The sequence below is a fragment of the Haliotis cracherodii genome, unplaced genomic scaffold (genome assembly GCF_022045235.1).
Source record: "Haliotis cracherodii isolate W230 unplaced genomic scaffold, xgHalCrac1.p SCAF_10, whole genome shotgun sequence".
NCBI classification, from domain to species: Eukaryota; Metazoa; Mollusca; class Gastropoda; order Lepetellida; family Haliotidae; genus Haliotis; species Haliotis cracherodii.
The window spans coordinates 52,853,720-52,877,781 of NW_027266265.1; the positions used below are offsets into that span (position 1 = coordinate 52,853,720).

General features: G+C 40.2%; 1 protein-coding gene across 1 annotated transcript; it reads left to right on the forward strand.

Moving 5' to 3' along the window:
* Positions 1-130: 130 nt before the first annotated feature.
* On the forward strand, positions 131-7,591 carry LOC139452445 (dual specificity protein phosphatase 22-B-like). The gene is made up of 5 exons (XM_071233926.1): positions 131-329; positions 2,413-2,529; positions 4,400-4,524; positions 6,382-6,553; positions 7,334-7,591. The coding sequence occupies exons 1-5, from the start codon at positions 309-311 to the stop codon at positions 7,550-7,552; spliced, it is 654 nt and encodes a 217-aa protein (XP_071090027.1). The 5' UTR covers positions 131-308; the 3' UTR covers positions 7,553-7,591.
* The last annotated feature ends 16,471 nt before the right edge of the window (positions 7,592-24,062 follow it).

A 24,062-nucleotide genomic window follows, 5' to 3' on the forward strand; every position in this document is an offset into this window, starting at 1 on the left:
GCTATTGTAATTATCAATACGTGTTTGAATATGCAATATGAACCAGGAATTTTAGTACAGGATTGAGAATTTAAGTTATATAGACGTTTCAGGGTGCAATTTTTGCAACAACCACAAACCTATATGTCAACTTCCGGTTTATCAAAACGGGTAATGTTTACATATTCAAAAGTATTTTTCAAAGTTGTTTTACAATGCCCCACGGCCAAATTAACACTTAATCCAAGTCAAATTTAAGATGATGCCCCAGTTTCTCAGTGCGTGAAAAGAGAGGATCCAAGACGCTTGTGCAAACAACAATAACAGACATGGGAAACGGAATGAACAAGGTAATTTACGACGCATTGTTATGTAATAAGTTTTTACCAAGTTTAGGGCCTACATCAAAACTGCGTAGAGGGTACTCTTCTTGGGCATATTTGGCTTATGAAATGATTTCTGTTTCTCTAAATTAAGCCGTACATATTTATGAATAGGGCTGTAAATTAGCACTAGCCAGGAACAGCTTTGGGTGGGTTGTTGCCAGGTTGCTGTACATGTTAATACTAGTATTCGTGCTAGTAGACGGTTTGGGTTCATTTCCATCCATGTTAATGAACTGGAAGTTTAGTGTTTTCGGGTTTATTCCTAGTGTCTCTGTATTTGGTAATGGTGGTTATGGTTAAAACAATCTTATTAAAATGGGATCTAAGTTCTTGTTGCCGCTAAACAAAGATCTGAGCATGCAGAGGACATCCCATTACGGGTCACGTCAGAATGACCTTTCATGAACTTCAACCAACCACTGAAGCGACTAACAAGAAGTCGACAACAGCCAGTTAGAAAGCAGCTTTCTCGAGCTTTAAGGCATTCGTTTCAACCTGGCGACTTCCATCTCAGACTATGCTTGAAAAATATGTTGACACAGTTCTCGATTAAAATTTTGAAAACTTAACAAATGAACATTCCGGAATGTCTAATATATGGTTGTGATTGTATGGCAGTGCTTCCCACATACTGTGCAACGCCTCTTCCGTTTAAATGTTTATCCCACGGAAGCGAGAGATAGACGATAATTTTGATAGAATCAGTTGTACAGGTGAAATGGTTGTTCGGAATACCCCATTTTTGAGGTTGCAAGACTAGAAAAGACATTCCGACTGTCACTTTCATGTTCTGGTAAGCGATACTTTGATTGGTCGGATGAAAGGTCATTCTGACCTGATCCGTAAGGGGATGTCCTCAGATCTTTGTTTAGCGATAGCAAGAACTAAGATCTGATTTTAATGAGATTGTGGTTAAAACAGCTGCCCGAAAACAGCACCATATTTGTGAAACAGCATTTGGTTGGGTCATATCATCATGCATAGGCTATATATAGCACACTGAAAAAAAAGTAGTTTAGCTATATTTGATAACTTAAACCTAAAGCAGTTAACCACTGACCATGCTTACCTACAAATATGTATACCTTTACTTTTTGTCAAAAGTAATCTTTGAATAGGCGTTATAAGAATTCCAGATCAAAAGTATGCTAGCATGGTTGGTAGTGTTTGGTTCCTCATGCTCATATAACATGATTCTGAATATACAGATGATGTTATGCCAACCTCAGGTATCAATAAAATGTTACACGAGTAAAATTATGATACACATCATTATGCTTATAGATTGCTCCTGGCGAACACATGTAACAAGAGGTTGATGTTATCAACATCATCTACTAGTTTGTGTTAACTTGCATGACCATCATTCTATTGCAATCTGAAATACCATATTCGATGTAATAAGCGCCCAGGGCGCTCTCAAAATTAGAAATAGGGTCTCTTATTAAAATAATATTTTGGTGGAAAAAAAACAGAGTTGAAAGATCGTTAATTTCGTGGTTTGTGCTGACAGCCTGAAATGTTTATATACGGCAGATATATTTTTCCAGGATTTAATTGCCCATAGTTAAGGATGCATATAACACACGAGTGCGTATTATGCACAAATAAATAAGTCTTACATTGATCAATCGGAAGGGGTGCTAATTGAGATTGTTCACTACCCAATATAATTAGCAAATATGGCCACGGGCGCTTATTAGAGCAGGGCGCTCATACGTCGAATACAGTATATCTTGATGGAATACTGTATTAGTCTACAACTCTGGGAACAATAAAAATTTAATTAAAAAAAACACCTTGCATGTCCATGTTAACTTTAGTCATGATAGGAAGGTAAGACAATTCTGGCCAGTGTAGCAGTAGTTAGTAGTTATCAGTCTGAGTTGTTGCAAATCAATAGAGAATTCAAATAAATATGTTCATTGTTCCAACGTGCATCGATACATAGGTGAATCATGACACCCCTGTGATATACAGATATATTGATAGAATTTACATGATACAGATTCTGTCATTCATCAGCTGTTGTATGACTTTCTTCCAGATCCTTCCTGGCCTGTACGTGGGCAACTTTCATGATTCAAAAGATGTTGAACAGCTGAATGCCAACAACATTACTCACATCCTTGCCATCCATGATACAGCTAAGGCACTGCTTCAGGTAATGTTACCATGGTTACTTGCCATCCATGATACAGCTAAGGCACTGCTTCAGGTAATGTTACCATGGTTACTTGCCATCCAGGATACAGCAAAGGCACTGCTTCAGGTAATGTTACCATGGTTACTTGCCATCCAGGATACAGCTAAGGCACTGCTTCAGGTAATGTTACCATGGTTACTTGCCATCCATGATACAGCTAAGGCACTGCTTCAGGTAATGTTACCATGGTTACTTGCCATCCATGATACAGCTAAGGCACTGCTTCAGGTAATGTTACCGTGGTTACTTGCCATCAATGATGCAGCTAAGGCACTGCTTCAGGTAATGTTACCATGGTTACATGTCATCCATGATGCAGCTAAGGCACTGCTTCAGGTAATGTAACCATGGTTACTTGCCATCCATGATGCAGCAAAGGCACTGCTTTAGGTAATGTTACCATGGTTACTTGTCATCCATAATATAGATAAATCACTTCAGGTAATGTGAAAACAAACATGGAAGGCACTATCACCTCCTCTAAGTATCATAACATGTTGGCATTGTGTTTGCAAGATCCAGGCCACACTTTTTTATTTTGTGGTTTACAGATCTTTTGCAAACCAACTGGCTTTTGGGTAAACTGTATTAAATATATGAATATATTGTGCATCTTGGTTTGTACAAAGATATACGTCCGTGGTTTGTAAAGCATTTATTACCATAACAGGAATAAATAATTGCACGTTTTGAATAAAGTGTTGATGTTTAATATTTTGCAGTAACATATACATGTTATGCTGTATTCGGGGCCCAGGGTGTTCTCAAAATTAGAAATAGGGGGCGCTTATCAGAATATAATATTGATAGAAAAAGATAGAATAGAAAGATCGTAAATTTCGTGGTTTGGTGAACGCAGAAAACGATCACTCTCAGTATTTTACTCTTATAGATATATATGTCTCTTACAAATAATCCCATGTGCATGCTTGTACGTATTGACTTACATATCTACGTATTTGTGATAGCGCAACTCCACATTAACAATGAGTGAAAATGATCCTCAACACCCATTGTTCCTAATGGGAAGTGCTGGTAATTTGCAGGTTAAGTTGAAAAAAATAGCAAATATCGCCATGGGTGCTTATTAGAGCAGGGCGCTTATTACGTCAAATACGGTATGAATTAAACTTCTGTGACCATGCTGAACATTCTGGAGATGAAGTTGACTTTTGCGTTTCAACTTCTTTAGTCTTTAATGTCATTAGTATGTCAGCTCTCCATCATTTCGATTGTCCTGACTATTGTTAACTATGTACCGCCTCCGTGGTCTAGTGGTAGAGCGTCCGCCTGGAGAGCAGAAGGTCCGGGGTTCGATCACTGACCGCGTCATACCAAAAGACGTTAAAAGATGGTACTTGTTATTACCCTCTCTGGTGCTCGGCATTAAGGGGCTAAAACAAGGACTTGTCAGCTCGGAGTCAGTATACTGTGTCTGAGTGGGGTATTCATGTTAAACTGCGGCATGTTATCTCTGTGAGCTAGCACTATAAATCGGCATCAGTCCGGACTAGTACAAGCAGCCACACACACAAACATACACACACACATGCATGCACGTCGCTATATAAATGAAATAATCTTGGACGCGACGTTAAACCCCATTTCACCTCACCTGTTAACTATGTTTGTTAATTGTTTGGGCAGAATCCAATAGCATGTCACTTGTGTCTACAGACAACCATGCCTTCAAGCATTGACACCCTGGTAACTTGGGTTGACATGCTACTCTACTGTATGTACATGTCAGAATTGGAAGATGTTCAGGAGGATGGTTAGATGATTGTGTATAGTTGATATGTAACAGCCTGTTGTATCCCCTTTGCAGGACAGGGAATATCTGTGTATCCTGGCCAGCGATAATTCAGAGCAGAATCTGACTCAGTTCTTCCCCCAGTGTATAGATTTCATACACAGTGCCAGACTGGGTGGTGGGTCTGTGCTGGTTCACTGGTAAGTCCATCATGTACATGACTTCATACACAGGGTCAGTGAGTAAATCAATGTCATACATATACATATAATAATCTGTGTAGAGGCAGCCTTTAAATGATTAAGTCTAGACAACTGAAGTTGTCAGCAATGGTTCATGTACAAGTATCTGGTCCTAAGCTAAGGATTTGCATCTTCCCGAGGCAAGGGAGTTATTGGACTATATATGTCCGGTTCCTACCCTTGTCGAACTAGGCTGGAAATATGGAGTTAGATTTTGACTGGACTAATCAGTCTATGCATAGTCCAATCAAAATCACATAACGATATCAGCATCTGGTTCATAAAGAACATGGTGACTGCCATGCAGGTTTCTGTTGATTGCAGGGTTTGCAGAGCATGTGTACCACAATTTGACGTCGACAGATATTTTTGAAATCTTTCCATGTTTTTTATCAAGGTACTCATGTGATTTGATGCATTTTGCAGGGTAAAGCACATTTTATGACAATAAAGACCTTGATTATCGATCAGATCGTCTTGACTGGGCGCTGCCATTTTGTTTGAAGCAAAAGATATGAGAGGTGGAATCTGATTGGTCAGTAGGAGGGACATAGAAGGGACATAATTCGTAATAGCCACTAGTGGTGCTACGATTGAGCTACATAATTCCAGCCTAGTCCAGCAAGTGTGGAAACTGGTCTTTTATGCTCGTTTAACTCCCTTGCCTCGGGAAGATGATGATTTGGGGACCCAACCTACCCCTGACTCATCATGTAGGGACAGGCTTAGGGTGTTTGGATCTGTCTTTTCTCTGAATCCCAACTTGCAGACAAACTTGAGTCCAAGGGACCTATCCTCTTCTGGTATTCCAGATGATGTGAGAAAAGTTGGGTCTTGGGACCTGCAATGCCCCACAATACCTTCTTGGGGACAGGCATGGGGCCTGTCTACCTATCCTTGAACCTACATGGGGATGGGGTGGTGGGTACAGGGATGGGGTGTGTCTACCTATCCTTGAACCTACATGGGGGTGGGTAGGTGGGGACAGGCATGGGGTGTGTCAACCTATCCTTGAACCTACATGGGGGTGGGTAGGTGGGGACAGGCATGGGGCCTGTCTACCTATCCTTGAACCTACATGGGGGTGGGTAGGTGGGGACAGGCATGGGGCCTGTCTACCTATCCTTGAACCTACATGGGGATGGGGTGGTGGGTACAGGCATGGGGTGTGTCAACCTATCCTTGAACCTACATGGGGGTGGGTAGGTGGGGACAGGCATGGGGTGTGTCTACCTATCCTTGAACCTACATGGGGGTGGGTAGGTGGGGACAGGCATGGGGCCTGTCTACCTATCCTTGAACCTACATGGGGATGGAGTGCTGGGGACAGGCATGGGAACTGTCTACCTATCCTTGAACCTACATGGGGTGAAGTGGTGGCGACAGGCATGGGGTGTGTCTACCTATCCTTGAACCTACATGGGGGTGGGGTAGTGGGGACAGGCATGGGGTGTGTCTACCTATCCTTGAACCTACATGGGGGTGGTGTTGTGGGGACAGGCATGGGACCTGTCTACCTATCCTTGAACCTACATGGGGTGGGGTGGTGGGGACAGGCATGGGGTGTGTCTACCTCTCCTTGAACCTACATGGGGGTGGTGTGGTGGGGACAAGCGTGGGGTGTGTCTACCTATCCTGCTCCTGAAGCCCCACAGGGAACAAACTGGAGAAGATCTTGGGACCTGACCGGCTCCGGAACTCCCATGTTGATATCAAAACCTACTGACCCAGAGTAGTAGTCATGCTTGTCCTCACTGTGATTGTTCTCTAGACTAAACAAGGAGTAGCAATAACAAATTGACCTGTGTGTTTCAGTCTGGCAGGTATTTCCCGCAGTGTGACAGTAACGTCGGCTTACATCATGACAGTGACAAAACTAGGCTGGAAGGATGCCTTAAATGCAGTGCGAGGAGCTCGTAATGTCGCCAGACCCAACTTTGGCTTCCAGCACCAACTGCAGATGTTTGAAGTGGATGGCTTACAAGATGTGTGTAGTCATTGATTGTCACTTGTTTTCTTTATCCCGTTAGAGACACGAGTGGCCCACTCTGTGAAGGTTACCATGGTAATGAGATTGATAGGCAGGGGGAATCAGGGAAGTGTTTCAGCCACTGAATATTTACCAGTGTTTCAGGTGACTTCTAATTTGTATCTGTTTGTGTCATGCCCAAAGTGTGTAACATGTTGCCTAATTTTATCAATACATGTCTAATTAACACCAACCCAGACCTAGCGCCTTGTTTTTGCATTGTTTCACAGCAGTAGACTAGAGCTCATAAATGTGGGGGCGGTCGGGTAGCCTAGTGGTTTAAGCGTTCGCTCGTCATGCCGAAGACCCGGTATCGATTCCCAATATGGGTACAATGTGTGAAGCATATTTCTGGTGTCCCCCGTCGTGATGTTTCTCGAATGTTGCTAAAAGCAGCGTAAAACCATACTCACTCACTCACTCGTAAGTGTGGTGCCTGCTTTGAATCAGCAAATAAAGCTCTGTTAAGAAATATTGGTACACAAGTTGAAAAGGATACATTGGGTATTTCCTAGAGTTTTGTTATACTCTTGTGATTTTATTTTTTTCAACTCAACTCAAAATTAATTGGGTAATGGTGATTTTCTTTTGCATATATCTGGAACTCTGGTGAATTATATGGGCATGTTTAATTTGATATCAGTATTAAATGTTATCATCCATCAGGTGTGTGTAACAGTTTATTATAATTACAATGATTGGATGAAATTGTATTTAATAAATTTTCCTTCTTCACAGGAACGTAAACGAGTGAAAGAAAAGTTCCCTGTCAACTCCCTGAATGATGAGCAAAGCTGTAAGGAGCTTCTAGAAGGCTACAGGAAGTTTGTGCTGCATGGAGCTACAGTGGATAACGAGCTGTACAACTTGCCACCAAATGCCTACAAGGACAGGCCACGCTCAAATCGAGACAAGAACCGAGATGATAAAACGGATTCCTCAGGCACTTCATCATGATGAAGCTGTGAAGAGCTTTAAGAAGGCTAGCATTACCATTATTCGGATTCATCAGACATGCATGATAATGTTACATAGATATTACCACTACTGTGCTCGAAATTGAGGAAAAGTCAAATAGTCCTTGCATAACCCTGATGTTAAAACTCAAAGATTTAGGGTTCCCATATCAGAAAACCTCAAGGCCCCTTGAATCCCTTTATTATTAATGTTGTAATCCCATGACTAGAGAGTGTCATATTCAGATAAAGGGAGACAACCAGGATAGGCATGTGCAAGTACAGTTTCCTTACATGGTAGGTTGTCTCCCTTGGGTTCCCCATATTTTATCACCTGTTGAACTAGCTTGATGGGGATCTGCCACAATAGAAATATGTTGGTAGTAGGTATTAGGGCTGAGGTGGGTCGGAGTTACTCTCCTGGTACCAGTGCTTCTATTACCGGCCCTGAAGACCTCTTTAGAATGTGTTTCAGTGTTGTCAATCAGTGATGTCACAACTAGATGAAGTGGTGTGGAATTAGCAGTAATCTAATACACAAGCTTGTTGAAAAGAGATTCAAATATCATACAAATTTTGTTGGTGAAAAAGAAGATGTGTCACAATTAGAATACCTGGTGTTAACATTTTATTCAGCATGCTGCATTGAACATTGGTTTATGAGGTCTGGGTGGCCCAAGAGTTCTTTGCAGGGTTGTAACCTTTGATCCTGGGTTTGAATCTCAGAGCATCCTGATTATGGTTCTAGGATTGTCAGCACCATACCCATGCTTGTGGGTTTCACTTAATTGGTATTAAAGTGTTTGAAATAATGATAAAACCCAACAAGACAGTCGGGCAGGTGACCCATAAGTCTTGCCTGCCAATCTTGAAAGTTATGGCCCACATTCAGGCATTATAACTATTGAAAAATCGCAAACTTTAAGAGACAAATCACGTCTTGATTCTGTTGAAATAATGCAAACAGTTACTTGAGAATCTACAAGGAGTTGTAATAAAACTGAATATGTAAGTAGTCTTAACATTATCTGCCAGAGAGTCGGGCAGTTTGAGGAAAATTTCATGCAGCCCAACAGAAAACTTACAAGCCATGGGCAGGCAGACACCGAATTGGTAAACATCTTAGACCTTCATTTCCTTAGATTGTCCCCCACATCAAGCTGACAGTCTGTAATATACCTGAAATACTGTTAAAAGAAACATTAAACCAATTCACACACTTGACTACTGGGCCAACTTGAACAAAGCGATCTTAGCACTAAGATGATCGTAACTCCCATTCTTTAACATAGGCTTACAATAGTCTTAGCGCTAAGATCGCTTTGTGCATGTGGGCCAAGGTTGATCATCATGACTATAGTCCCATTTGTCTGAAACCATTATGTATGTGATATCGTGGAATATTGCTAAAAGCAGTGCAAGAGCCAACACACTTTCTCAATTACTGTACCCCCTTGTACAGGGGTAGCCTTATACGTTGGGTCGCTTTATAGACGGCGATATACGGTATGTGTCCTTAGTGTTATATCATGTGCTTCCTGATGTCATTGTGAGGCATCCATTGAGCTGGACCAGCATTAGAAATTAAATCTAACATATGTCTAACCCAAGACTAGTTGTACTTCCAAATGGCTAGTGTATCCACTGCTGGCTTGACTTTTGCCTGATTTTAAAAAGTTTCCCTATTGGGTCATCTATGACTCACTACTCACTATTTGTGAGTTTTCCTGAAATTGCATGACAGATTTATTAAATATGTTATCATAGTTATTACATTTATAATAATATAATTAAATTTTTGTTGTGTTCATTGAAATTCCTGTCTTCTGATTAGCTGAATTGGTCACATGTTGTTGCATTCATTTCCCAATGAATGTGAAAAAATTAAGCCACACCCACCGAGGCGCACTACTTTTATTACTTCGGAATGTCGGGGAATCCCAATATTACAGTCGAGGGAATTCCCTTTCTGCTCACGTGTAACGTCATGCACAGGACATTTAGCGACTTTCATGCATATTCATTGTCCAAACAAACCTTTGAAACGGAAGGCCGATAATGAATGAAACAGCAAATGTAATATGTTCATCAGGGCAAGTAAACTCACCAGTAGTCCATTAGGGCATAAACGTCTTGTTAGTTTCTAATGCTGTGTACAATGTTTTGTATGACATTCACATAGTGAGATGTATTTTAGGCCAGACATTTTTTTGGTTGGGTTTACAGATCTTTTTTAAAGAACTCCGTCAAAAGGTTTACAAAAATATCAATTCTAGCTGTAAATATGTAATTTGGTTTCCTCAGATTGTTAATTTGGGTGGAAAAACAATTGTGTGGATACTGTGAAGCAGGCTTAGATTGCCCTCTCTTCCGTTACCTACACGGATCTCTTAGAATTGTTGTAATTCATTGTGTTACAAAGTTTTTGAGATACATTTTCAAATTTACAACTGGTTTTAATAAATCGATTATAAATAATTTCTTTTGTTGATAGCAACAGTAAATGGGTTTGTTTATAAACTTTTGCTGCTTACTTGTCAACAGAATAAAAAAAACCTGCTTTTTAAGTAATTTTTAAATATTTTTTTTCACATTCCACTTCAAGTTGACGAATTTGTAAACTAAGTTTAAAATTATGTGTGGCCTAACTACAAAGATAATTTAATGATGCAATAAGCCTTACTCCTGACAAGATAGAGTTGTGATAAAGAAACCATGCTTGCCAGTTTCAACAAAGTCCTGTGATCTGTATGAACTACCGACGGCCATGACTACAATACATGTTGAATGCTTTTAAAGTTGATCATGTGTTGGCGAGGTACAAACACCATGTGTTTGAAGATTTCCTTGACTCTAGAACCTGGTTCTTGGTCAGGTTATTATATAGATTGTCTACTTAATGTTGTTTATGGTATTATTCTGTTGTCAGATATGACATTGGTTGATCGTAAACTTAAAATGTAATCCAGTAATTTCACCTCCAACCATGCTTAAAACATGTCAGCCTGTGGCCACAGACTTTGATCTGACAAGCCGATATGTCCAGGACCACTGCTAATGCACATAGGTAACATGTTTAGCCCTCGGCTTAATTATGAGTTTTACCAATTCTTATTGGGTAATATTATATTCAAATGTAAACCCAGGCTTTAAAAGAAAAACTTACAAGTATCTTAAACAAAATAGGTAGCAGGGAATGTGACTTTTAAAGTTTAATGCAACAATTGATGACTTTAAAAAAAGTGCGGAAGAAAGTATTTGCCCTGATTTCTCTGTTGGATGGGAACACTGTGTCTATCATGTGTGTTTAAATTGTCACAATGAGTCTGCTGTAGATCACCTACGTGAGGTGACAGTGTAATGTGTAACTATTGAAGCCTCTAAACATGTGAAGATCCGGAGTAGAATAGGTCTTCAGCAGCCCATGCTTGCCGTAAAAGGCGACTATGCTTGTTGTAAGAGGCGACTAACAGGATCGAGTGGTCAGACTTGCTGACTTGGTTCATGCATGTCATCGTATCCCAATTGTGTGGATTGATGCTCATGATGTCAATAACTTGATTGTTTGGTCCAGACTCGATTATTTAAAGACTGCCATCATATAGCTAGAATATTGCTGAGTGCGGCATTAAGCCACAAAAAAAACACCAAAAAAACTATGCATGGTTGTTACAATAATATTTCCCTGATAGTGGCTATAAGAATGGGTTCCCCGTTATTATGTAGAGCAATTTGAAAATGTGTGAACCTGTATCATGAATATTAGCAGCTGTACTAACCATGCTTACCAAACATACAATGTTGAGCATTTGGTATCTTTTCTCTGACTCAAACATTGGAGATATGTCACTAGATGTCTCCATACCAAACCCACTTGTGTTTAGATACACTAAACATGTTTAGCAACTGATGACTAATTTGCAACCTTGTTTTGCTTTTTGTGGTTGCCATGGTTTCTACATGTAGCTGTTGGAAGGTTTCCCATCGTGGATGTAATGAGCTTATTAGAGATCAGTGCCATTGTAATCCCTCGGTGCCTTGGATTGTTTTAATCAGGTTCATTTAATTGTCTCTTTTGCGTTATGTTGTGCTTCTGTGTGTGGTAGAAGTCTGTCTTTGCTGTGACTTAAAAACAATGTATCTGAAGCGTTGAATTTTGTAGAGTCTATCAGGATGTTGAATTATTGAAGTTGAACCATGCAAAAAGAGTTTGGGGTGTAACCTATTTTCACAGTCAAGGAAATGAGTTTAATAATTTAATAATTACATCAAATTACATCTCTGCCGCCTCCTCTTACTGCTCCCCCCCCCCCCAACACAATCTTCTTTTTTTTCTCTTCCCCCTTATTCCCGTGAGAAAGATAGAAAAAAGCAGGGCACTTTCAATACGGAAAACACTGTTCTCTTTTCTCAGAGCAGGACAATATATTCCACTCACCAAGTGGGTGGATTTATAGAAAACATTTGGGGGGGTTGGGACAGTCACTTGAGCTGAGCCTGACGGAGATGAGAACATTTTAAAAATACAGACGACCTTAACCCAGATCATAATCTTCCTTGTCATCCTGCTTGTGCAATATTGGCATCGTCAGCATAATATCTGACTCACATATCCCCCACTCCCGACAACGACAACAAAGAGAACCCACCTATCCAGTTCTACCCTGGTACAAGCAGTTCACTAGCCCAATACATACCATCTAGTGTCAATAATCCATGTATATTTTTTTATTCATTATTTCTATATTTCTATATTTCTTATTTCTATAAATAGTTCCTCTTTTGAATATCCTCCCTTATGGATGACATTAGTGTATATTTTTGCCATACAAAACATTTTTTTACCTGTAGGCAGGATGCATCATGGCACTGGCCCACTATTGGAGTCAGTATGTATAACCTTAAAGGTGTCATAGGGGCAGCTATAGAAGAATTTAAGGCTTTCAGGAATTCGTAATATTATTTTTAGCCATATCTCCCCACTGGCAAATTCACTGTAACCTATACATTGTGTACAATCAAATTCATGAAGACAGATTAGTGTTTCCTTATATCTTCACTAACAAAAGGGTCCACATGACCCCCAATTATTAATTTCATGGGTCCTAGCAGCAAATATGAGGGTCCTGTGAAGTAATAAAATGTTGTAAGGTACTGTACTATAAGATTTGATAACTGACATTTATATTTCTTGTGAAGGATTTGGTATGATGAATATTATTGTGCATCCCTCGGAACGCAACATATTGTGTTTTCTGCGTCCAGTCTGCACATTTGTGCATACTAGACACACATTTCTGCATCATGTAAAACCCTGTGAATATCCTCCTGAGGTTAGTTTTCTATGGTGTGTAACAGACATTGTGGTGTGGGAACATAACAACAACATGGACATTAGTGAGGGATCAATCTCATTAAAATCAAACCTTAGTTCTTGCTACCACTAAACAAAGATCTGAGGACATCCCATTAGGGGTCACGTCAGAACGACCTTTCATCCGACCAATCAGTGCGTCGCTTACCCGATTATGAAAGTGACAGTCAAAATGTGATTTCTTATCATGCAACCTCTAAAACTTTAACATGGGGTATTCCAAACGATAGTTACGGGTTTAACGAATGAATCCTTACAATCTAGACAATCTATTAGCCATTCCAGAATGTTTTTTTGTTCAGGTTTCAAATTTGTAATCGAGAATTTGTCCAAATATGTTTCGAAGCGCAGTCGCCAATTTGAAAATAGTGCCGTAAAGCACGAGAAAGCTGCCTTCTGATTGGTCATTCCATTGGTCGGTCAAAGTTCGCGCAAGGTCGGTGTGACGTGACTGTAATGGGATGTCCTCAGATCTTTGTTTAGCGGTAGCGAGAACTAAGATTTGATTTTAATGAGATTGGTGAGAGATAATCTCAACATATTTCCAATGGCCCCCAGGGGTTCGTTTCATGAAGCGATCTTAGCACTACGACTGTAGTAAGTGTATGTTAAACTGTGGGAGTTCACTTTGTGAAACGAGGGTCCAAGGACTTCAAGTTTTCAATGTGTATCTCTCTACTGGTCTGACCATGAACGACTATATCCCGGGATTTATCTAGACCTGCTCATATAGTTTAGTCATGTCATTCTGTAATTGTGCTCATATATGACAGTGTTCACAATGTGTTACATTATTTTCCCTCCCACAAATTTGCATGTTCAAATTGAATATTTGAAAATATTGATCATGTTGATATGAATGGATTTATTTTATTAATATGAAAACATCCATTTTTAACGTCTTATCAAACATGTTTTCGATCAACTTAATCCTGATCCTGATTAATACATTGTTAAGTCATAAATAACTCTACCTACTTATGTATTATTTTGTTTTTATTATAATTATCATCATCATCATCATGATTATTATTATTATTATTACTATTACTATTATTATTAATATTATTAACACATACCATATTCAACGTAATAAGCAGGGCGATATTTGCTAATATATAGGCTAGTGAATAATCCCAATTAGCAGTAATAGCACCCCTTTCGATTGATCAATGTACACAAGATTTATTTACTCGCGTATAATATGCTCTCATGTGTTATATGCACCCTTAATTATGGACAATTAAATTCTGGAAAAATATATGTGTCGTATATAAACATTTCAGGCTGTCAGCATAAACCACGAAATTTATTTTTCACCAAAATAATATTCTAATAAGAGCCCCCTGTTTCTAATTTTGAGAGCACCCTGGGCGCTTATTACGTCGAATATGGTAATCATGTTTTCAAGCATCAGAGATGATGTGTTTTCTTTTGCTCAAGTCTGTCCCGAAACACACTGAATTAGATTGGAACCTGAATGGGCACATTGTTGTGTTTGATGACCTCATGCATAAATATGCAGAACAACTATAACTTGTTTTGTGTGGCCATTTTGCCAGATTTTACAAACATTGGAATATGCGTTTTTAAAGTGTTTCAGTATATAATTGGTATTATGATCACATAGTCATCAGGCCTGTTTGTTGAACTTTGAATTTATCTGTTTCTCATTTTTCAAAACATAACAGAAACTGCAAGGCTCATAAAGCGTAATGATAGTCACCATGTGTAATTCGGTTTAATGAATTAATTATGATGAGGAAATTATTGTCAGAAGTCAACAGATTAACACAAGTATGGCTTGTGATGTAATGACTGCAACCTACCTCAAGAATGTTACAAAAAAACAAGATTTGACATTTCCTTTTCACGGTATGTCATTGGGGGTTTTAAAACTTATCAGTGTGTGTTATTATCACATATTAACTTTGTTTTCTAATTTATAAGTTGCTTTTGGGACGGGGAGCCTTGTGGTAGGAGTGGTCACTTGTCACACCGAAGACCCAGGTTTGATTCCCCACATGGGTACAATGTGTTAAGCCCATGTATGGTGTCCACGCCATGTTATTGCTGGAATATTTTGCGAAAAAACCTCACTCACTCACTCACTCACTCACTCACTCACTCACTCACTCACCCACCCACCCACCCACTCAGTCACTCACTCACTCACCAACTCACTCACTCACTCACTCACTCACTCACTCACTCACTCACCCACTCACTCACTCACTCACCCACCCACCCACTCACTCACTCACTCACTCACTCACCCACCCACCCACCCACCCACCCACTCACTCACTCACTCACTCACCCACCCACCCATCCACCCACTCACTCACTCACTCACTCACTCACTCACTCACCCACCCACCCTCTCACTCACTCACCCACCCACCCACCCACCCACCCACCCACTCACTCACTCACTCACCCACCCACCCACCCACTCACTCACTCACTCACTCACTCTCTCACTCACTGTCAATCTGTCAGATGATACTGAAATAAGAAGGAATGCTGATTGGCTGAAACCTTTACTGGGTCATTACGACCTATTAAAACATTGTGCGGCATGATACAGCACATCCTGAGCATGTCACTCGTTCTCATATGAACATGATGTAAAGGAATGAAATTGTGTAAGATCAAAGTGAGACAACAGACATTTGTTTACCTGTGCATATGCAAATCCATTTGAATATCTTTGAATATCAATGAGACCTTACAAGGTGATGTTAACATAAGGTCTGATGTTTGCCATGTGAGCCAAATGCTGTGAGACAATGTGTGGCTAATATTTGAAGTGTGTAATGAGCTGGAATATTATAGCTAATATTAATCCCACACAGTGTCACACGGTCCTGTGTACAGCACAGAGGTCACAAGTCAGCTCTATCCACATTTGCAAGCATGACACAAGTGTACTGTTACACTATTTATAAAGCATACAGCATGTCACCTGTTTGTATATGTTGGGGAATATTTTATAAATACAATTTGTCCAGGTGACCTAAGTGTATTATAATATGTGCATTTATAATGCGCCAAATTCCATTCACCAAGTGCATGCTCATACTGCTACACTATTATTACCCTGGGCAATGGATCAGTTTGCACTCGATTTTCGTTCTCAGCTCCATGGGGAGTATACAAATGTATTGTTACGGTGGTTACGCCACACTCACCATTATAGACAATTATGCTGACTCAGCTGTCAATGCCTTCAGTTTTTATGTTGATCATGAGTGACTCATGCTAGATTTGTTTGTTGTTGATTATGGTCACACATTTTGATATTTTTTTATTTACATATGGTTTTGTTATCCATTTATTTGTGTAGGTAGAAATAAAAATGTGAATACTTTTTTGTAGCTCTTTCTATCTATTTTTTTTATAAATATCCCTCAATGTTTGAGGGTTAAACAAATGAAAATATATATAATTTATTCATATTTCACTTTCTGATTGAAGGTTTTGGTTTCGAATCCGTGAACGGAAAGTCCTCAACACTGGTTTATGCATTGCATCGTCTCTGTTTCTCAAGGTGTATTCAGTAGGGGTGACTCGTGGCTCGTTCTACCACTGCAACGGTTATTCAGTAGTGGGTCATTTTACCCCTGCAACAGTTTATTCAGTAGGGGGTGACTCGTGGCTCGTTCTACCACCACAACGGTTATTCAGTAGTGGGTCATTCTACCACTGCAACACAGATTTCATTCAATTATTTGTCCTCACGTAAAACCATGGCCAAAATATTTCCTCTGAATATTCTCTGATATTTTACAGTAACTTGTGTAGAATGGATACCATGTCTCTTCATTCCAGCTGTGTTTGTGAAAAAAAAAAGATTTGAAAAGTGTATCACGGTTGATTCATTACAGTATGTCTAAACTACCAGCAGTGTAGCTGCAGTGTTTTGAACTGTTTTTTTAATCACTCCTGTTTTCACAAGTCCTCAGTGCACCATGTCCTGCTTGTGGTGACTGAGGGAATTGGCTGGACACAATGGAAACAGTATTCATAAGGCCTGATGGGGGCACGGGTGGCTCAAACATCACCACAATTGCTGTGCAGAGTTGTATCCCTTGGGGGCCAGAAATCTATCTTCATGGGTTCCCCAGTGGCCCCGATTATGTTTCTAGGTTTGTCAGCACCATACCCGTGCTCGTGGGTTTCACCGAAGTGGTAAACGTGTGAGACCTGCATCACTTTGGACTTTCCTCCCACGTGAAGGTGACACGCCGTGATATAACTGACCAGTGTACTGCTGTAAGTGGTGTTAAACCCAACTCTCTCGCTCACACTTGTGATTTTCAGTTTTGTTTTTGTGTCAAATTCTCAGATACTAGGCACATCACTGTCGTGGAAGGTCAGTTTAATGAAGTGCAACATCAAGGATAAGTTGTTTATATTTATTGTGACCTAGAATGTATGAATAGAGAGCCAGGTGCAATATTTTCCTGTCAGGTAATATTAGTGAGCCTTCCCTGTTTGTCCACTAAGTGCATGACTTGTCAGATGTTCGTGTGAATGATTAACTGATAGTCAAGTATCGACTCTGCATTATGCTGAGATTTCTATTAGATATGGAAAGGGTTTCGGCGCTTTATTTACACTTGTATTTTGGAATGTTCCAAAACACAGGGAATGGGAGGCCCAGTGATCTAAGGCTCCTCAAGTGGCTACACTTGTATTTCGGAATGTTCCAATACACAGGGAATGGAAGGCCCAGTGATCTAAGGCTCCTCAAGTGGCTGTGCAGAGTAGTATCCCTTGGCCATGCCAGAATCCGCTGATTGTTTGAATCCCAGATCGGCGCAATCCTGGTCTGTCAGCACCCTACTGTGCTCAAACACAGGGATTCACCTATGAAAATGTCTATGACCTGCCTCACTTTCGGCTTTCCTCCCACTATAAGCCCCCAACTGAAATACTGTTCAAAGCCAAGTTATAGGCAACTCACCTTTTCAACTTCAAACCTGAAAATAATACTGCCAATAGGAACAGAATGGCCATTCTGACCTAAGAAATTGTATGTTTTCATTGTGTCACATGGGTACAATACAATATAAATTAATTACATCCAGTACATACCGCGTATATTGTATACCGTAGAAACAGCTATATAACAGTTAAATGAAAACTTGACTATAAACAAACAAAAAAGTTGCAGGTTTGAATGCTTGATTTGGTCTGATTATGGTCGTTGGTTTGTCAGCACCATACTCTTTTGGTGTTCCTCCCACATTAAGCTGACATTTATGGTATGAGGGAAAGACTGTTCAGAAGGTCATACAACCCAAAGCACTCTCTCTCTCACTCACTCACTCACTCATCCACTCACTCAAACTATAGTTTCAGTGGTGTAATGTAGTGGCTACAGGCCTGGGTTAGAGTCCCCACATGGGTTTAAAGGTCATTTTTACCGTGATTTTACTGGAATATATCTAAAATAGACTAAAGCTACACTCACTCACTCACTCACTCACTCTGCCATGACAAGGGAGACCATTCTTGGTTGAAATGTACAATTAGAACATCATTGTAACCAAGCAGATTCTGCCCAGCAGGTTACTGAGAGGGGCAAGTGATGGTGAATGTTGTTATGATGAGGAATTACTAACCTGATGGTTGCTGGGGATTCAGAGGCAAAGCAGAGCTTTTTGAGACTCCTGTATCAGGTATAGGCCAATATAAGCAGCTGGTATTTTTTTACATGCCAAATATATTTTATCATTAATGACAAACCACCACAGCGAACAACTGGAAAGATTGCTACAGGTATATTTGATAGGCCAAAATAGAAACACTTTTGATCATGGCACTACTGAATAGAGAAATGTGGCCATGGTAATTTATTTGTTTATGTGTTTTTGGTGATTTTTCCCCATTTCATATCTACTTTTTGTACCTTCCAATATTGAGTATTAAGACTATGAGTATTAGTTTAGATATACAGTTGTTGATGATAAATAAATGAATTATGACATTTCATGTGTGTTGTTCTAAGTGCCTTTTGTAGAAACATTATTCTGTGTATCGAATGGCATTTTGCGTTCAATAATCAGGGTTTTGTGTAATGATAAGTGCTTTGCATTGAACCTTGCTCCCTTAACAATCAGGTTTTGAGGAACGATGTTCAATTCTTGTATCCTAATGTCACAAAAGTCACAAGGACAATGCCGGTGATTAAAGTCTAAAGGTTAAATCACATTACAGCAACCCAGGAAAGCTGTACCTTTCGATGTTATTTCTGTGTAGTATTACCAGGATGATTTGTAAATGTCAATGAATTTGAACGTAGGTTCAGTATACACATCCCTGGAAATGTGCATATTTTGAAGTGTTTACTGAATAAAAAGGGTATTTCAAGAGATCATGCACCACCTGTAACTAAACCATGTCCTTCAGTAGAACTATCAAGAGTAGAGGCACTACCTAGTTGACCTAATATTAAGTTTCTGATATTTTTGAAACAAGTACCACATTTTTTTAAACTTTTTTTAAAACTTTTTTTAGTAGTGTGTGCGTGCGTGCAGGAGTGAGTGAGGAATGTTGACTTGCGTCTCCGAGCATGATACTCGGTCATCTAAGTTAGCCCTCTCTATAATAGTTGGTATGCCTCTATCAGGAATCTTGCAATTCCATTGGTTAATCCGCGTCACGTGACGAAACACTACATTTCAATATGGACCACGTTACTGACCGCGAATATTGATCTGTCACGTGATGAATAATGACTCGTCTGCTAGAAAACAAGATGGCGTCTGGCACGAACGATTCAGAGTTCGCAACTAAGTTACAGTAATGAAACAGAGGACAGTATAAAGACTTCATAAACGTTAAAGTGAATTTCGGTATAACAAAACAAATGATAACTCTTGGCGAAGTCAATATGCGAAAACACGGACCCTCGGACTCGACCCATTCGGCGGTCTGACCGGAACATCTAAGAGTTTGGGTCCTCGGGTCTTGTTTTCGCATTTATACCTCGTCAAGAGCAATTATTTGTATAATATATTGTATAATGTGCGTACGTGCGTCTCAAGAATAATAATTTGTATATACATGTATACATATGCAGGATTAAGTGCACGTTCACTCCACATTCTCAGTGGGGCTGGGACGGGTATTTTGGGTCGGGTGGGTCCTGAGTAGGACTCGGGTACCCACATGACTACCCGGATCCGTGGTTAGTCACGTGATAAACTGTGATGACATTAACAATGAAACTAAATGATTACAGTAAAAGTACAGCTAATGTTCACATTGCTTTCTCACTATGCAAGCATTCGTTCTTTGACTTTTATATGTTCGAGTAAGGATAAAGCGCCTATCAACTGCAGTGTATGCATGATCAGATCGTTATATACGGGTATCTAAATAGTTTTTGCCAGGGCTGCGTTAAAAAAATCCCATTCGGACATTTTGTACCCTACTCTTGAGACCTATAGCTGGTATCCGGGCAGGGCCGGGTAATTGTGTGTCGAGTACCCGGGTAGTAAATTTAAATTCTCTGACCCTAATAATCAGTGGTCTGATGAACGTAAGTTGGCTCTGATAAACGTAGGGACTTAAGTCTCCGTGATAGAATTGGTCTTCAGCAACCAATGCTTGTCGTAAGAGGCGACTAACGGGATCGGGTGGTCAGGCTCGCTGACTTGGTTGATGCATGTCATCGATCCCAATTGCGTAGATCGATACTCATAATATTAATCACTGGATTGTCTGTTCCAGACTCGATTATTTACAGACCGCCGTCATATAGCTGGAATATTGCTGAGTGCGGCGTTAAACAACAAACCAACCTTGATATATTTTAATCCGAATCAGTTTAACGACACATTAATTATAGCAAAAAGTATTTTAACAAAAACATATAAAATCATTCTCTGTACAAATAATCACTCACTCAGTTTACATTGTAGCAATTTACATGCTGTCAAAACTGGAGATAATCGATATCAAACACTTACGCAGGTTACCGGTCTGATCTATCTTTATCGTGATTGACAGCCATGTAATACAAACTATGACACCTAGACATGCCTTAGTTCTTAATACGGGGATCCCCCGCCGTGATAATGCTGGAATAGTGCTAAAAGCGGCGTAAAACCGTACTCACTCACTCTTAAAATACAGGGACGCCTCCGTGGTCTAGTGGCAGAGCGTCCCCCCGGAGAGCGAAAAATCCTGGGTTCGATCCCCGGCCGCGTCATACCAAAATACGTTAAAAGATGGTACTTGTTGTTACCCTGCCTGGCGCTCGGCATTAAGGGGCTAAAACAAGGTCTGGTCGGCTCGGAGTCAGTGTACTGTGTCTGAGTGGGGTATTCATGTTATATTCATTAAATAATCGGCATTTGTCCGGACTAGTACAACTTACGTTACAGCCCAAAGAGTTAGAAATAAGTTAAAACCTACCCTAATAAGTCGAACTCTTAAAAGCATAATAACCCATTTTAGCATTTTCATATGTGTTTCAAATATAATGGCCTCAGCACAATAAATCACCAGAAACTAGAAGCACAACATGTACGGTGTGGTGCGTTTGCATCGAAAGCCGGACAAGTCGAACTATTTATCTAGTTCCGAGGTATTCGAGACAACGGGGTGCAACTCAGCTTTTATACAAATGAGTATCATATCATATACACAGTATTGTAATAATATTCTGCTCTGGGAAGCAGTTAACGGTATAATGTTTCTCAATAACACGCATGCTTCGCTGATTTTAAAATATCAGAAATTCAAACGAGGAAGTATTTATTCACCCACCTGCCCCTTGTGAGCCGCCCTACATAGGGAAGCTAGCACACAGGGAAAGGCTGGGTTCAAACAGGGGTGGGAGCTGTCAGAATGTTTTTCTGTTTACATAGTAGTTAATAAGGCAAAAGTGAGATTCCCAAAATCCACCCCTTGGGGATTCCCAGTGGAATATACCCCCAGTAACCGATGCCTATCGGAAGAGGCAACTTAATCGATCGGGTGGCCAGGCTCGCTGACTTGGGTGAAAGCTTCCCATCGTAACTCTACGGCGTAGATCGTTGCTCACAATATCAACCACTGGTTTATCTGGTCCAGCTGTAAAATAGCAGGAAAACAACCAACATTAACCAACTCATAAATAAGCGATGAGAGTTTCTTTCTCAGGACAATGTGTATGATCATATTACACTGAATATGATATGCTACATGGGTACATGTGTGGCCCATTTCTGGTGTCCCCCGCCGTGAAGTTGCTGGAATATTGCTAAAAGCGGCGTGAAACCATACCCACGCACTCACTGAGTAAAATACCATGCTTTCATCAAATAAATATCTCGTAAGTATCCACCATATTGTATTCTGCGGTGGTAGGGTAGCGTGGTTGTGATGAAGTCAGAAGTTTGATTTATGCTTTGGTTTCAGGAAATATAAAGTAATGTGTCTCATAAAACACTCAAGAAACCGAAAACCACATTGTCCAGGAAACCTACCCTAGTTATCTACGGGTATAGACCAGTAAGAACCAGGTTGGTGAACTAATGAAGGATATACATGAAGCTTGACACCACCTAGGGATTTCACCAGAAAGGTCCCGGGCACGCCATGCTTGCACGGGCCGACCGATATGATGTCTCGCCTGACAGTAGCGGTGTAATTATGTGGGTGTTTATTAATGTATCTGAACGCCAACACAGAAGGAAATGACTGATAAAACGTGGAAGTACTCTCGAAAGCTTCTATTGTGTTTCATATCTTTTGTGACTTTATTTGTTTCCAAAGAAACCGGGCGACCCATTTTAGATTCGAATTCCGTTGCAAATCTAGTAACCCCATGATTAAGTCAGAGCTACCAATTTTAGTTGTTTGAAAATGCATAAAATTACGAAAATAATGGGATTCGCCAAAACATGTATTTGTTTTTACGCTGCGTTGAGAAATACAGTAAACTACGGTTATAACGAACACGCTTATAACGAACTGACGGATATAACGAACTTACTTTTTGGTCCCGTATACTTGCTGCAGTCATGCTGTATATGTACATATAACGAACTACGGTTATAACGAACTAAAATTAGTAGTCCCTTTGAGTTCGTTACAACCGTAGTTTACTGTATTCCAAAGAAGCAGGCTTATGCACCCATTGTGCCCACATACTATATAGGGCAATCGAACCTCGTATACGGCGTGACGAACGAAAGCGCTTTAACCTCAACGCCACGTCTCTGCCCCTCTCAGAGAGAGAGAGGGTTAGAAAGAGAAGATAGAGTTACAGAGAGAAAGAGAAGCGAGAGAGGAGATATTTAGAAATGGAGAGAGAGAGGAGGGAAGCATACATACCTGAACCCGTCACTTAATGCTGGTGTTTCCAAGTAAACGTAACGGGCTACTTTTGCAATGGATTCTGCGAAAAATCTCTAATCACGCAACATGTTACGAGACGAGGTGACGCCCTCGTTCAACAAATGTAGGCCAAGAAAAAGCATTATGTTTCTGGTCTTTCGTCATTTATTAGCACATTTGCATGATTTACCAACATGGCCCGGAACGGTACAATGTTCCTATTCTGGAGGCAAAACATATATATATTACATACCTGTCTCCTGTATAATAATGCCGAATCATTCGTCACCACTCGCCCCTTTCCGTAACCCGCAAGAAGACTCATCCCCCTATCGATGAATGTTATGTGCGAAAATACGACAAACCAATCAGAATGCGCGTATGATTTCAAGTTCTTCGTCAAAGAATCCCTCAGAAACAATTTTTGATTTTACATATGTCTTGCATCTAAAAATATACCCAAGACACAGTTAAATGTGGTCCATCATATTGTATAAATCCGCAAGTCCCGATGTGCTTTTAATTGCATCTGAAATATATATAATATATGGGGACATATATGTGAAACATTACGCAACGAGTTGACAATTGTTCTAGGTATGCCCGTTTGCGCTAAGACGGAACCCGGTCGCAAAAATGGCCACGAGAGGGGCACGAGTCGCTATTCGGCTTGTCCCGGAATAACACGAGTTGGTCACGAACGAATGCCGAATAGGTCCTAAGTAACCAGTGCTTGCCGTAAAAAGGCGACTATGCATGTCGTAAGAGGCGACTAACGGGATCGGGTGGTCAGAGC

Excerpts from the sequence above, each read along its gene's own strand:
- LOC139452445 (XM_071233926.1), top strand. The coding sequence starts at position 309 with ATGGGAAACGGAATGAACAAG. Across the intron at positions 2,530-4,399 it reads CAGCTAAGGCACTGCTTCAG|GACAGGGAATATCTGTGTAT; the intron begins GTAATGTTACCA and ends TCCCCTTTGCAG. Across the intron at positions 6,554-7,333 it reads AAGTGGATGGCTTACAAGAT|GAACGTAAACGAGTGAAAGA; the intron begins GTGTGTAGTCAT and ends CCTTCTTCACAG.